The following is a 14386-nucleotide window of genomic DNA, read 5'->3' on the forward strand; positions in this document are numbered from 1 at the left end:
TGTTAAAGAAGAACTAAAAGAAAAATATAGACAAAGACTAACAAAAATACTGAAAACAGAATTGACAGCTAGAAACAAGACAAAAGCTATACATACTTATGCTATACCAATACTGGCGTACTCATTTGGAGTAGTGAAATGGAGTAACACAGACCTAGAAGTACTCAATACACTTACACGATCACAATGCCGCAAATATAGAATACATCACATACATTCAGCAACAGAAAGATTCACATTAAGCAGAAAGGAAGGAGGAAGGGGATTTATCGACATAAAAAACCTACATTATGGACAGGTAGACAATTTAAGAAAATTCTTTATAGAGTGAGCAGAAACTAGCAAAATACACAAAACAATCACTCATATAAATACATCGGCTACACCACTGCAATTTCATAACCACTTCTACAACCCTTTAGATCACATAACATCAACAGATACAAAGAAAGTAAATTGGAAAAAGAAAACCTACATGGCAAGCACCCGTATCATCTAACACAGCCACACATTGATCAAGACGCATCCAACACATGGCTAAGAAAAGGCAATATATACAGTGCGATGGAAGAATTCATGATTGCAATACAGGATTAAACAATAAACACCAGATATTACAGCAAGCATATTATTAAAGATCCCAATACCACAACAGATAAATGCAGACTTTGCAAACAGCAAATAGAAACAGTAGATCACATCACAAGTGGATGTACAATACTAGCAAATACAGAATACCCCAGAAGACACGACAATGTAGCAAAAATAATACATCAACAACTTGACATACAACAGAAACTAATAAAACAACATGTTCCCACATACAAGTATGCATCACAAAATGTACTGGAGAATGATGAATACAAATTATACTGGAACAGAACCATTATAACATAAAACAACACCACATAACAAACCTGACATCATACTCACCAATAAAAAGAAGAAATTAACACAACTAATCGAAATATCCATACCCAATACAACAAATATACAGAAGAAAACAGGAGAAAAAAATGAAAAATACATCCAAGTGGCTGAGGAAGTCAAGGACATGTGGCATCAGGATAAAGTTGACAGTATACCAATTATACTATGAACTACAGGAGTCATACCACACAACATCCACCAGTACATCAGCGCACTACAGCTACATCCAAACTCATATATACAACTACAGAAATCTGTAATTATTGATACATGTTCAATTACCTGAAAGTTCCTAAATGCATTGTAACATATACCGTACAGTTAAAAGGAAGTCACACTTGATCAAGGTCCACATCACTTTCCATTTTTAACCAGACATAACGTCTGAGAACGGAAAGAATAATAATAATAATAATAATAATCTGTGTGGATTAAATACAGCTCACTAAAGTCAGTTGTAGGCCTGGCACATAGTGATGATGCTGATGGGAAGCTGGATTGGTGTGCTGGATAAAATGCATTGCTGATGGTGGGTGTGCGGATGACACTATCATTTCTTGATACCATGACATAGTTAAGAAGCTGCCATTGCCCAATGCCATGGTGTAGTTATGGAAATGATGAAACAGTCGTAGTGCGTTCACAAATTCAGCTGCCAGTCTTCCTGTTAATGGGCTGTAACAAATTCTTCCACTTAGTAACAGTTATTGACTGACTTAATGATTATTCATTGACAAAGCAATGCTTGTTAAGTCTCCTGAATTACAATGCATGTAATGGCCTGTGCTCTGTATTGTAGTTTTGGCTGGTGACAATGGTGCTAAAGACAACGGCACTATTTTGTGACACAATCTTCCTTCGAAATCATTAATTACTTCTTAATGTTCTTTTAATACATTCTTTTGATACATTCTTCTTTATCAAATGTAATTGAATTTCCAGCACAGAAGTATTCAGGGTCCTTCACTGAATCACCAGAATCTAGTGTTCACTACATCTGAAATGATGTGTGTGTCCATATAATGAGTATGAATTCCCCTCGAACTTTGCGCTACTGCTTCTTTGAATACTATTCAGGTAAATTTTGTTATTATGTCTCGATGTGGGGTGCTGCTGTCCTCATGCTAGAATCTGTAAACTATTACCAACTCTAAGTAATAGAAAGTAAATAATAGAAAGTATATCTACATTTAACAAATATCTTATGTCTTCTGTTAAATTGATGATATAATGGAAGGCCACATTTACAATGAATGTTCATATATAAACATGACAGTCATGACCTCAGTGCCTACTTCACCACTCGCACCATCTGGAATCTTGCCCAAGACACCAGTTTGTTAGAACTCCGCAAGTGGGAACTAGTACTACAACATATCCTTGGCTCGCACCATCCATTTGGCCTTAATTTACGTTAATTACTTCCATCTCAGCATTTATTCACAGTAACTACACCTTTCTTTGCTCCATTTCAGTTTTCTACAACTTTCATTTTCTGACTTGTCCATTTTTCACTGTCCCCCTCCCATCTCAGTTACATACAATGCACTTAGCTTTTCACCCTTATTAACTTGTGCAGTAATCTGTGTCTTGCATATTATCCTGTCTTTCACCATTAAGCTTTCAGATTTCCAAATCTCATCTAGTGCAGTCCCCAACAATCAGTCTTTCCTTCTCATCCTATCTGGTAAGTCTTCCCTAACCCAGGGTTCTGGGTGTCTTTTCTAAACTGTACCCCTTTCCCTAAATCTCTTTAGTCCTTTTTACTTCACTGCTCTTCCTTCCCTTCAGCTCTTCTGCCAGAAGAAGGTGCCACTGACTCTGAAAGCTTGTGAAAGTTAAATCCTTTTGTGTGTGTGTGTGTTTTCCCATGCTGCACTTGGTGAGTAGATTATTTTATCTGCCCATTTGCATTATATTATCAATAATTGGTTATTTTCTTTGTCATACATAAAGTAGTTTCACAATACTCAATGACAGTTCTGTACCAATATCAACAATAGAATGATACTTCTTTTTACTTTTTTGTCTTTTCTGAGATGAACATGATTTTTGTGGACCACCTGTTTTCTTGATTATGCATCCTGCTTTTTGGAACTGAGATGCCATAGTTTAGAATAACTGCCCAACCAGCAGGTACCGCAACTCGTAATAAAACTGCAGTCATTATCCAACTTTTAAAATGCACGGCATCCATCAGGGCCAGTCTGCATGCTCAAACAGTACAACTTTCCAACAGTTTACAATTCCAAACAAATTAACTAATAACAAAGACTCTCACACTGAGACAATCATCATTTGTCAGCCTGGTACTAAGCCAGAGTACCAAGGCCCTACAACAGCACTAAGCACATCCAAGACAACATTGTAACAAAACATGTTACAACAGCTCAGCACTCACAGAGTAATTTTCTTACTGTCACATGATCAGTTTACTTTATATAACTGAAATAGCAAAAGTTCATCACATTCTGATGTTGGTATGTGCAATAACACTGGGCACACAACCAAGTGCATAATTTGTCATTTGTTTTCAAATAGACTTTGAGCTCCATCAACTGACTTTTCACTGTAAATGAGAAGACAAATATATGATAGTTACTATACAGGAAATATTTGTTCCAAACAAAAATGCAGATGCGGACCATATCTTGTCACCCAGGCAGAATCAGGGCTAATTTGAAAATTTAGTTATTTAAGATATTTTGTTTGTGTGTGTTTTCTAAATCTAAATTTACACACAGACTTGGCAAATCACTGTGAAGTGCATGGCAGAGGGTTCTTAGCATGGCATCAAATGCAATCAAATCATGTTGAAAGTGTGAAGAATATTTAAATGCCTCTGTGTATGCTGTATTTAGTCTAATATCATCCTTGCAGTTCCTGTTGAAGCAACACATAGTGGACTGAAGAATGTTTCCACATTTTTCCCTTAATACTGGTTCTTGAAACTTTTTGAGGAATATAGAGGTAATTGGCATGTAACTTCAAGCTTCTGTCAGTTCACATTCTTTAATTTTTAAATAACACTCTTCTCTGAGTCAAACAAAGCTGTAACTATTTATGCGACCCTTCTTTGTGGTACAATGTCTGCTGTGGGTCCTGTTTAGTAGGTGTCTCATGCAGTTGAGCAATATTTTAAAATGGCACATGCAAATGATTTGTCAGCAGTCTCCTCTGTAGACTTAACTACATTTTTCCAGTTCCCTGCAATGGACCAAATTCTGCCGTCTGCCTTACCTATTACTATATTTCTCATAAGTGTACATTCCATTTCATATTCCTCTACAAATTGTTACATCCAGGTACCAGTTGTGGTCTGTTATGCACCTGCAGAGCAGTACTTCTCCTGTGTTTTCACTCTAGATTAATTCTTAAATTCTGCATATGTTTTTCTGTTTAAGAGGTGTAATCTTGCATTTTGTAACTGTAAAGTGTACATTCAGCAGCATGTACTTCAGTTGTCATTCATTTTTTTTACTTTGAAGAGCCAGCAACCATTTGTTTCAACCAGTTCAGACAAACAGGTTCCAACTGGCATCTGTTACGTACCTGCAGAGCAGCAAGTTACATATTTAGTTTTTTCTACATTCTTACAAGGGAACCTCCCCATCGCACCCCCCTCAGATTTAGTTATAAGTTGGCACAGTGGATAGGCCTTGATAAACTGAACACAGATTAATTGAGAAAACAGGAAGAAGTTGTGTGGAACTGTGAAAAAATAAGCAAAATATACAAACTGAGTAGTCCATGGACTACATAGGCAACATCATGACAATGTAAGTGCAAGAGCGGCGTGGTCCAGTGGTAACGTGAGCAGCTGTAGAATGAGAAGTCCCTGGTTCAAGTCTTCCCTCGAGTGAAAATTTTACTTTCTTTATTTTTGCATAGTTATTATCTGTCCGTTCGTTCACTGACGTCTCTGTTCACTGTAATAAGTTTAGTGTCTTTGTTTTGTGACCGCATCGCAAAACTGTGCGATTAGTAGACGAAAGGATGTGCCTCTCCAATGGGTACCGAAAACATTTAATCGCAAGGTCATAGGTCAACCGATTCCTCCACAGGAAAACATGTCTGATATACACACATGTGACGGCATGTGCGTCACATGACAGGAATATGTTGTCGACCCACCTAACTTGTACACTTGGCGAATGGGTACAAAGATTCTTCTACCCTGCCCGATTTAGGTTCTCTTGTGGATGTGATAATCACTCCCAAAAAAGTGATGAAAACATAAGATTTTGTCGCATAAACTGAAAATAAAAAATTAAAATTTTCACTCGATGGGAGAACTGAACCAAGGACCTTTCGTTCCACAGCTGCTCACGTTACCACTAGACCACAGCTCTCCTGCGTTCCTAATGTTCTTGATATTGGATATCTTCCCATGAACTACTCAGTTTGTATATTTTGCTTATTTTTTTCACAGTTCCACACAACTTCTTCCTGTTTTCTCAATTGATCTGTGTTCAGTTTTTGAAGGCCTATCCACTGTGCCAACTTATAACTCAATCTGAGGGTGGTGCGGTGGGGAGGTTCCCTTGTTAGTAGTATAACTCTCAAATTCTATGCTGCATGTTTTTGTATTTAAGAGTTGTAACCTTGTGTTTTTGTAACTGTAAATTGTAGAGTCAGACAGTCTGTGGCACAGTTGTCATTTCTTTTGAATAGCCATCTACACAGCTCATTAAGGGAGGAGAGTAGCAGGCTGGATATTTAGGTATCTCTGTATGCTTGTATAGTGTACTTCTTAAGTTGTTCATGCTGGAATAGATAGGATGTGTGAATGCTGTGTGCAGGCACAGGAGGAGCTACTCGCAGTTTGCTATAGCTGAAGGCACTTTTGGCTATGGTCAATTGTCTTCAGGTTGCTGTCCTGGGGTGTAGTGGTAGTGGGGAATCTGGCATGTCACATGGAGCACCTCAAGTGTCATGTTTTTTGCCCATGGACTCTGCTGATTAGGCATCTTCTGGTGTATCGGTGTATATGATGTTGTGAATCCACCCTCACTGCAGGATGAGTGGCGGGCAGCAATTGTCACTCGAGGCAGAGGGCCAATGGCAGGGGAGGGGGGGACACGACTATATCACACTTTTGCCAAATTTTACACATATTGCATCTGCTTTACATTTCATAATAACCTTCTGTATAATACCAGAAGCTAAGTTCAAGATAAAATCTCTCAGGTAAGATATTTATATGGTAACATCACATTTACCACCACTTTCACAAAAAATCATGCTACAAGACAAAAAAGCATATTAAAAGACTTATTTTGGAGAGATATTTAATGATGTGTAATTTAATTTTGGTGCACAAATAATATTTATTGTATTTTCAGTTTTAGACTTGAGACATTTAATCCAAGCATTTAGGACTCCATGCAATGCAAGGGTAATGTTTCCAAGATGTCCTAGGTCTTGTGCCATGACTGTGACTTGAATTTTGACTGAATCAAGCAGTTACCTAGAAAACAATCGTCACTGATCTATATTCTCTAGCATGTTCACACAATGAAACAAACTCTCTCTTGAGAAAGAGACCTCTTTTGTATACATAACATCTAATGTTACAGAACATGCTTCTATTAAATAAGGTTCTCACAATCTTTTAAAAAATGCAAAGAAGAATAAAAAATTTAAAGACTGGACAGTATGAACTCATGAACATAATCCTGTAACTCTGTAGATCAAGGCAATATCCACCACACTGCCATATCACTGATATATCATTAATGAAATTTTTCATAACAAATCATACTAAGAATGACGTGTTTTGATACATCTTCAATGTGCCATTGCCTTGAAACAGGACACTTTCTTAGTATATATCATAATGTCAAAACAACAAAAGACAAAGTTCTTTAACCCCTGATAGGACATTTCCTGTCATTTTCTTACTACAAATCATTCCAGTAATTACATGTTTTCGAGAGATCAATGTGCAAGCGCTCTGAAACAGTGTTGTATCCTGTTCATAGAAACTCTTCACTCTAACCACACAGCTGGCCTGATAGTCTGTATGTTCTCAGTATCTACTTCTTGCTGAGGTTTCGTGGATAAACAGAGTTTCACATGATCACTGTTTTCGGAACTTGTGTTGATTTCTACAGAGGAGATTTTTGGTCTCAAGAAATATCATAATACTTGAGCATAAAACATGTTCCAGAATTATACAACAGATCAACATCAGAGAATAGGCCTATTGTTTTTGCATCTGTTTGATGACCCTTCTTGAAAATGAGAGTAACCTGTACATTCTTCCAGTCAGTAAGATTGCTTCACTCCTCCAGCACACAGCTGCTAGAAGAGTAGCAAGTTCTTTCGCATTCTTTATGTAGCATCATATTGGTATCCCAATAAGTCCAATGGCCTATTCTCTGTTGAGCAGTTTCTGTTGTTTTCTACACTGTAATCACTTATATAGATATATCAACTTAACATTAATATAAAAATTTAAAGAAGGAACCACAGTACAATCATCCATATCAAAAAAGTTTTGGAAAAAGGCATGTAGTATTTCAGCATTCTGTATGTTATCCTCCATTTAAATGCCATTATAGTCAAAGAGTGTCTGCACAGGTGGCTTCAATTCATTTACTAATTTGACATAAGACCAAAACTTCTTAGTATTTTCAGTGATGCTGTAACAGTCTTATGATCATTATTAAGACCAGCAAAGACTCAAATATGAGTGGCCTCAAAGACACATACTATTAAAGACATGTTATTCAGTAGGATCTCTACATCCCGAAGAACCTCTTTGTTGGTAGAGCTGATTATTCACAATATCTTAAACTTACAGTAGTAGCACCACATCTCAAAAGTATTGTTTCTTTTCTTCCTTGCACTCTAGTAGTCTGTGTTTCATACCTATAAAAGAGAAAACTTCAGACAATTTCTTAATAAATTGTTTATTGACTACCATGTTGATGTGTAATTGAGAAGAATTCCTCTTTTTGTTGTAAGATGTCTTGATATGATTTATTCTAAACATAAGAGCTTTCTGGCTTTGTCAGTTTACTGTAATTTTGCTTCTGAGAGATGTGAAATTTTCCATTTTATCCATCTGTTTCCTGTCTAGAACTGTATCAGCCCATATTGATGGCTTCTACAATATCTACAAGAAGTGTATGAAATATGAAATAAGGAAACATGATCTGTTATGACATTAAAGAGGACTAATTTTAAATTGCATAGACTTTTTCTTTTCCTCCTTTTGGATTTCCTCTAATTTTGTATTTTAGTGATGAGATTGACATGAATTTTATGTAATTCATTTGAATACACTTCTGAATGAGAGACTACTGAAGCATCAGAGTCTTGTTCAAGTAGAACAGTATCAGATACTGGTTAAAGGATTCAGAAAGATAACTATTATGTTGTTGTAAAGATATTTCCCTACATCACATATTTTAAAAGAAAATTGTCTACCAAAATATCAACACCTGTGCTCTAAAAAGAAAGCTAGTTTCAATTTCAGTTTTGTGTTCACGATGTATTGCAGCTTTTGCGCTTTCATGGTGTGGTCCTTAGTGGCATTATTTTCAAAATGTCTATGTAAATGATAATGAAATCACAGTTTTGAATTTATCAGCTAGCTAGAGGGAACTGTCAAAATACAATTATATGTTTCTCCACTTAGATGTTTTTGAATAGATATGGATCTCATTTTTTATATCTTCATGACAACTAATATATATGAGATAATTGAAAATAAAAAGCACCACATTTCATCATTGGCCACAGTGCATGCCAAAAAGTTGTCACTGTCCATGTAATTGCGCAGCAGCTTTTTCCAACCTATACCACATGTGTAATACATCTAATTTGGTACTTAGTATATCCAGAACTTGAACTCCAAAAGCTGACACAGAGCTGAGAGAGACAGGAGGTCCCATGGAAACCCACAACCCTGTGATAACCTTCACTGACTGAGGTGTTTTTGGGGAGTGCATATATACATTTGTCATTGATAATATCTGTATGGACAGGTCTACTGAACAAAATTGATCTGCAAAACCAATAGTTAATGGCCTCTCAAACTATGCCATGCAGTTCCTTATGTTAAATTTTAGTACTGATCTGTATACAAAATGTGCTAACTCAGTGAGCTTAGGAGGTCAGTCAACAACACGTATCAATAGCAAAAAATGTTTAGTTCCTCATACCTAAAAAGCTTAGCTCTAGCTATGATACAGCTTTGTTTTGCTACTTGCCTGTGGGCTAATTTGCTAGTTTCCTTATGAAGTATGGGATACTATGCTGCTGAAAACAATAAACGCAAAACTTCTGCAAAGAATGCTGGGAAGATGAGATGCTTTTTGACAGCATCAGTTTTCAGGTGAATTATGAGGAGTTTCTTAGAATTCAGGTATCTTGGTAGCACTGGCCAAGGATTTTACTACAGGTATGTTCTTAATCTCATCCAGGAAATGCATGCAAGTTCTGACACAAAAGAAACCAACTGATGCTTCAAATCCATATATGTAGCAAACATGTGGCTACCACACAGCATTGGCTGCCTTCAAAGTAGGGTCCACTAGACACAACACTCATCTAAATTTGTTCTTTCCACTACTGAAAACATTTCTATATGTTGTTTCCATGAAGTTCCATCATTTTTTTCCTCCCGGTCGTACAGAAGAACATATCTGCAGTAAACTGCTATTCCAATATCAACAAGTTGATCAGTTTTAATGAAGCCTATCACAGTATTTGGGCACAGTTTTATGTCACTTAATTCAAGCATCATTGCTGAACAATAATTAATTGTTTAGTAATGCAAGCAGTTTCATTTCTTTTTTGTCCTTGCATAGGGACATGGTGCAATGTATTAGATTCAAGTTTTTGTTCAATGATTATATTTCTTCTTAGTTTGTGATATCCATCTCCATTGTTAAGCATTTGTAAAAGCTAATCAGAATTTCTGATACACTGAAGAGCCAAAGAAAGTGGTACTTCTGCCTAATATCGTGTAGTGCCCCCACTAGCATGCAGAAGTGCTGGTACATGACGTGGCATAGACTTGACTAATGTCTGAAGTAGTGCTGGAGGGAATTGACACCATGAATCCTGCAGGGCTGTCCATAAATGAGTATGAGGGGGTGGAGATCTCTTCTGAATAGCATGTTGCAAGGCATCCCAGATATGCTCAATAATGCTCATATCTGGGGAGTCTGGTGGCCAGCGGAAGTGGTTAAACTTAGAAGAATGGTCCTGGAGCCACTCTGTAGCAGTTCTGGACAAGTGGCAATATCACATTTTCCTGCTGGAATTGCCCAAGTCCATCGGAATGCACAATGGACACGAATGGATGCAGGTACCCAGACATGATTCTTACATACGTATCACCTATCAGAGTCATATCTAGATGTACCAGGTGTCCCGTATCATTCCAACTGCACATGTCCCACATCATTACAGAGCCTCTACCTGCTGACATGCAGGATCCACAGATTCATGAGGTTGTCCCCATACCTGTACACTCCATCCACTAGATACAATTTGAAATGAGACTTGTCTGACCAGGCAACATGTTTTCAGTCATCAACAATCCAATGTTGGTGTTGATGGGCCCAGGCAGGTTGTAAAGCTTTGTGTTGTGCAGTCAGCAAGGGTACACGAGTGGGCCCTCGGCTCCGAAAGCCCATATCGGCGATGTTTCGTTGAATGGTTTTCACGCTAACACTTGCCGATGGCCCAGGATTGAAATCCGCAGCATTCTGTCATGTTAAACAATTCTTTGAGTCATTGTTTGTTCCGTTCTTGCAGGATCTTCTTCCGGTTGCAGCGATGTCAGAGATTTGATGTTTTACTGCATTCTTGATATTCACAGTACACTCGTGAAATGGTCATACGGGAAAATCCCCACTACGTCGCTGCTTCGGAGATGCTGTGTTCCATCGCTCATACACTGACTATAATACTATTCAAACTCACTTAAATCTTGATAACCTGCCATTGCAATAGCAGTAACCAATGTAACAACTGCACCATACACTAGTTGTCTTGTATAGGCCTTGCTGACCACCGTGCCGTATTCTGCCTGTTCACATATCTCTGTATTTGAATACCCATGCCTATACCAGTTTCTTTGGCACTTGAGTGTATATTCCTTGTGAAATCAACAGTGACGTGAAGAGGTGCTTATTTCTCATTACAGATTTATGTCAATGGTGTACTGCAGTGCAAAGTTTGGAGTGGGACTCGCAATCGTGCTCTTCTTCATTGCTTGGATTTAAGTTCGCCAATGGTGATTCTGTTGTATGGCCGTACAACTAGTGGACAACTGAGTGGTCCAGCTCGAATTACTTATCCTGGTGGAGTATAAGATATGGAAAATCTGCAACATTGTTCTAATACTAGCAAAGTTAATTAGCAGTTCAGGTGTCATACAAAATCTCCAGTAATTACAGCTATCAGAAACTGTACATTAGATTATATTCCTTGAGGGATTATTAGTTAACATATTGATGATCTGTCCATAAGCAAAAAGAATCTCTGCATTTTAACTTTTGTTATGTCACAAATTGTAATATTCCTCATTTTTTATTTGTAAATTCTGTGGCAGTATTTTATGTCAGCTCTCTGTAAATTACACTTGTGTTTGGGCTATATTAATAAAAATCTTGGATTTATTTCATGTTTCTCTTCTAAACTGTACCAACCTCATTCTCATCCAGAGAAAATGAAAAGGAGATTTAAAGTAGATCAGTCTTTAAATTATGAACTGACAAATGTTGAGCAAAACAGAGGAAGTGAGAGACTACAGAACTCTAAAGGAAAAAGCATCTACACGGTTTATTGAGCACTGTAAAAATTTCATGAATAAATGTACAAGCACTAAGCTGGAGAAAATATAGTATAAATGAAGGAAGAGTGATATATGCATGAAAGTAGGTAATGAAATCATATTAAGAAAAATTAGTAGTTCTGGAGAATCACCAAATGGATACTGCAGTTGTTGTTGTGATCTTGTTGTTGTTGTTGTGGTCTTCAGTCCAGAGACTGGTTTGATGCAGCTCTCCATGCTACTCTATCCTGTGCGAGCTTCTTCATCTTCCAGTACCTACTGCAACCTATATCCTTCTGAATCTGTTTAGTGTGTTCATCTCTTGGTCTCCCTCTACAAAGTCGCCGAAGTGGCATCAACTCGAAAGACTTGCACCAGGCGAACAGTCTACCTGACGGGAGGCCCTAGCCACACGGCATTTCCATTTCCCTCTACAATTTTTACCCTCCACACTGCCCTCCAATACTAAATTGGTGATCCCTTGATGCCTCAGAATATGCCCTACCAACCAATCCCTTCTTCTAGTCTGGTTGTGTCACAAATTTCTGTTCAATACCTCCTCATTAGTTATGTGATCTACCCATCTAATCTTCAACATTCTTCTGTAGGACCATATTTCAAAAGCTTCTATTCTCTTCTTGTCTAAACTATTTCACTTCCATACGTGGCTACACTCTGCACAAATAATTTCAGAAACGACTTCCTGACAATTAAATCTATACTCGATGTTAACAAATTTCTCTTCTTCAAAAACGCTTTCCTTGCCATTACCAGTCTTCATTTTATATCCTCTCAACTTTGACCATCATCAGTTATTTTGCTCCCCAAATAGCAAAACTTATTTACTACTTTAAGTGTCTCATTTCCTAATCTAATTCCTGCAGTATCACCTGATTTAATTCAACTACATTCCATTATCCTCGTTTTGCTTTTGTTGATGTTCACCTCATATCCTCCTTTCAAGACACTGTCCATTCTGTTCAGCTGCTCTTACAGGTCCTTTGCTGCCTCTGACAGAATTACAATGTCATCAGCAAACCTCAAAGTTTTTATTTCTTCTCCATGGATTTTAATTCCTACTCCAATTTTTTCTTTTTTTTCCCTTTACTGCTTGCTCAATATACAGACTGAATAACATTGTGGATAGGCTACAACCCTGCCTGACTCCCTTCCCAACTACTGCTTCCCTTTAATGCCCCTCGACTCTTATAACTGCCATCTAGTTTCTGTACAAATTGTAAATAGCCTTTTGCTCCCTGTATTTTACCCCCACCACATTCAGAATTTGGAAGAGAGTATTCCAGTCAACATTGTCAAAAGCTTTCTCTATGTCTACAAATGCTAGAAACATAGGTTTGCCTTTCCTTAATCTATTTTCTAAGATAAGTCATAGGGTCAGTATTGCCTCACGTGTTCCAATATTTGTACGGAATCCAAACTGATTTTTCCAGAGGTGGGCTTCTACCAGTTTTTCCATTTGTCTGTAAAGAATTCGCGTTAGTATTTTGCAGCCATGGCTTATTTAACTGATTGTTGGTAATTTTCACATCTGTCAACACCTGCTTTCTTTGGAATTGGAATTACTATATTCTACTTGAAGTCTGAGGGTATTTCACCTGTGTCTTACATCTTGCTCACTAGATGATAGAGTTTTGTTAGGCCTGGCTCTCCCAAGGCTGTCGGTAGTTCTAAGGAAATGTTGTCTACTCCCAGGGCCTTGTTTTGATTTAAGTCTTTCAGTGCCCTGTCAAACTCTTCACACAGTATCGTATCTCCTATGTCATCTTCATCTACATTCTCTTCCATTTCTATAATATTGTCCTCAAGAACATCACCCTTGTATAGACCCTCTATATACTCCTTCCACCTTTGTGCTTTCCCTTCTTTGCTTAGAACTGGGTTTCCATCTGAGCTCTTGATATTCATGCAAGTGGTTCTCTTTTCTCCAAAGGTCTCTTTAATTTTCCTGTTCCAATATCTATCTTACCCTAGTGAGATACACCTCTACATCCTTACTTTTGTCCTCTAGCCATCCCTGCTGAACCATTTTACACTTCCTGTCGATCTCATTTTTGAGAAGTTTGTATTCCTTTTTGCCTGCATTTTTGTATTTTCTCGTTTCATCAATTAAATTCAATATATCATCTGTTACCCAAGGATTTCTATTAGCCATCATCTTTCTACCTACTTGATCCTCTGCTACCTTCACTATTTCATCTCTCAAAGCTACCCATTCTTCTTCTACTGCATTTCTTTCCCCCATTCTTGTCAATCATTCCATAACGCTCTCCCTGAAGCTCTCTACAACCTCTGGTTCTTTCAGTTTATCCAGGTCCCATCACCTCAAATTCCCACCTTTTTGCAGTTTCTTCAGTTTTAATCTACAGTTCATAACCAATAGATTGTGATCAGAGTCCACATCTGCCCCTGGAAATGTGTTACAATTTAAAACCTGGTTCCCGAATCTCTGTCTTACCATTACATAATCTATCTGAGGCCTTCCAGTACCTACAGGCTTCTTTCATGTATACAACCATCTTTTATGATTCTTGCACCAAGTGTTAGCTACGATTAAGTTACGCTCTGTGCCAAATTCTACCAGCAGCTTCCTCTTTCACTCCTTACTCCCATTGCATATTCACCTACTATGTTTACTTC

At 37.6% G+C, this 14386-nt stretch overlaps 1 protein-coding gene across 1 annotated transcript in view; it reads left to right on the forward strand.

The window, feature by feature from the left end:
* LOC126481298 (uncharacterized) overlaps positions 1–11535 on the forward strand; it is a 238280-nt gene extending 226745 nt beyond the window's left edge. Inside the window, exon 6 of the mRNA XM_050104947.1 lies at positions 11099–11535. Within this exon, the coding sequence (XP_049960904.1) occupies positions 11099–11266 (168 nt within the window). The 3' untranslated portion in view covers positions 11267–11535. The remainder of the gene's footprint in view (positions 1–11098) is intronic.
* The last annotated feature ends 2851 nt before the right edge of the window (positions 11536–14386 follow it).

This window comes from Schistocerca serialis, chromosome 5, assembly GCF_023864345.2.
Source record: "Schistocerca serialis cubense isolate TAMUIC-IGC-003099 chromosome 5, iqSchSeri2.2, whole genome shotgun sequence".
Taxonomy (NCBI): domain Eukaryota; kingdom Metazoa; phylum Arthropoda; class Insecta; order Orthoptera; family Acrididae; genus Schistocerca; species Schistocerca serialis.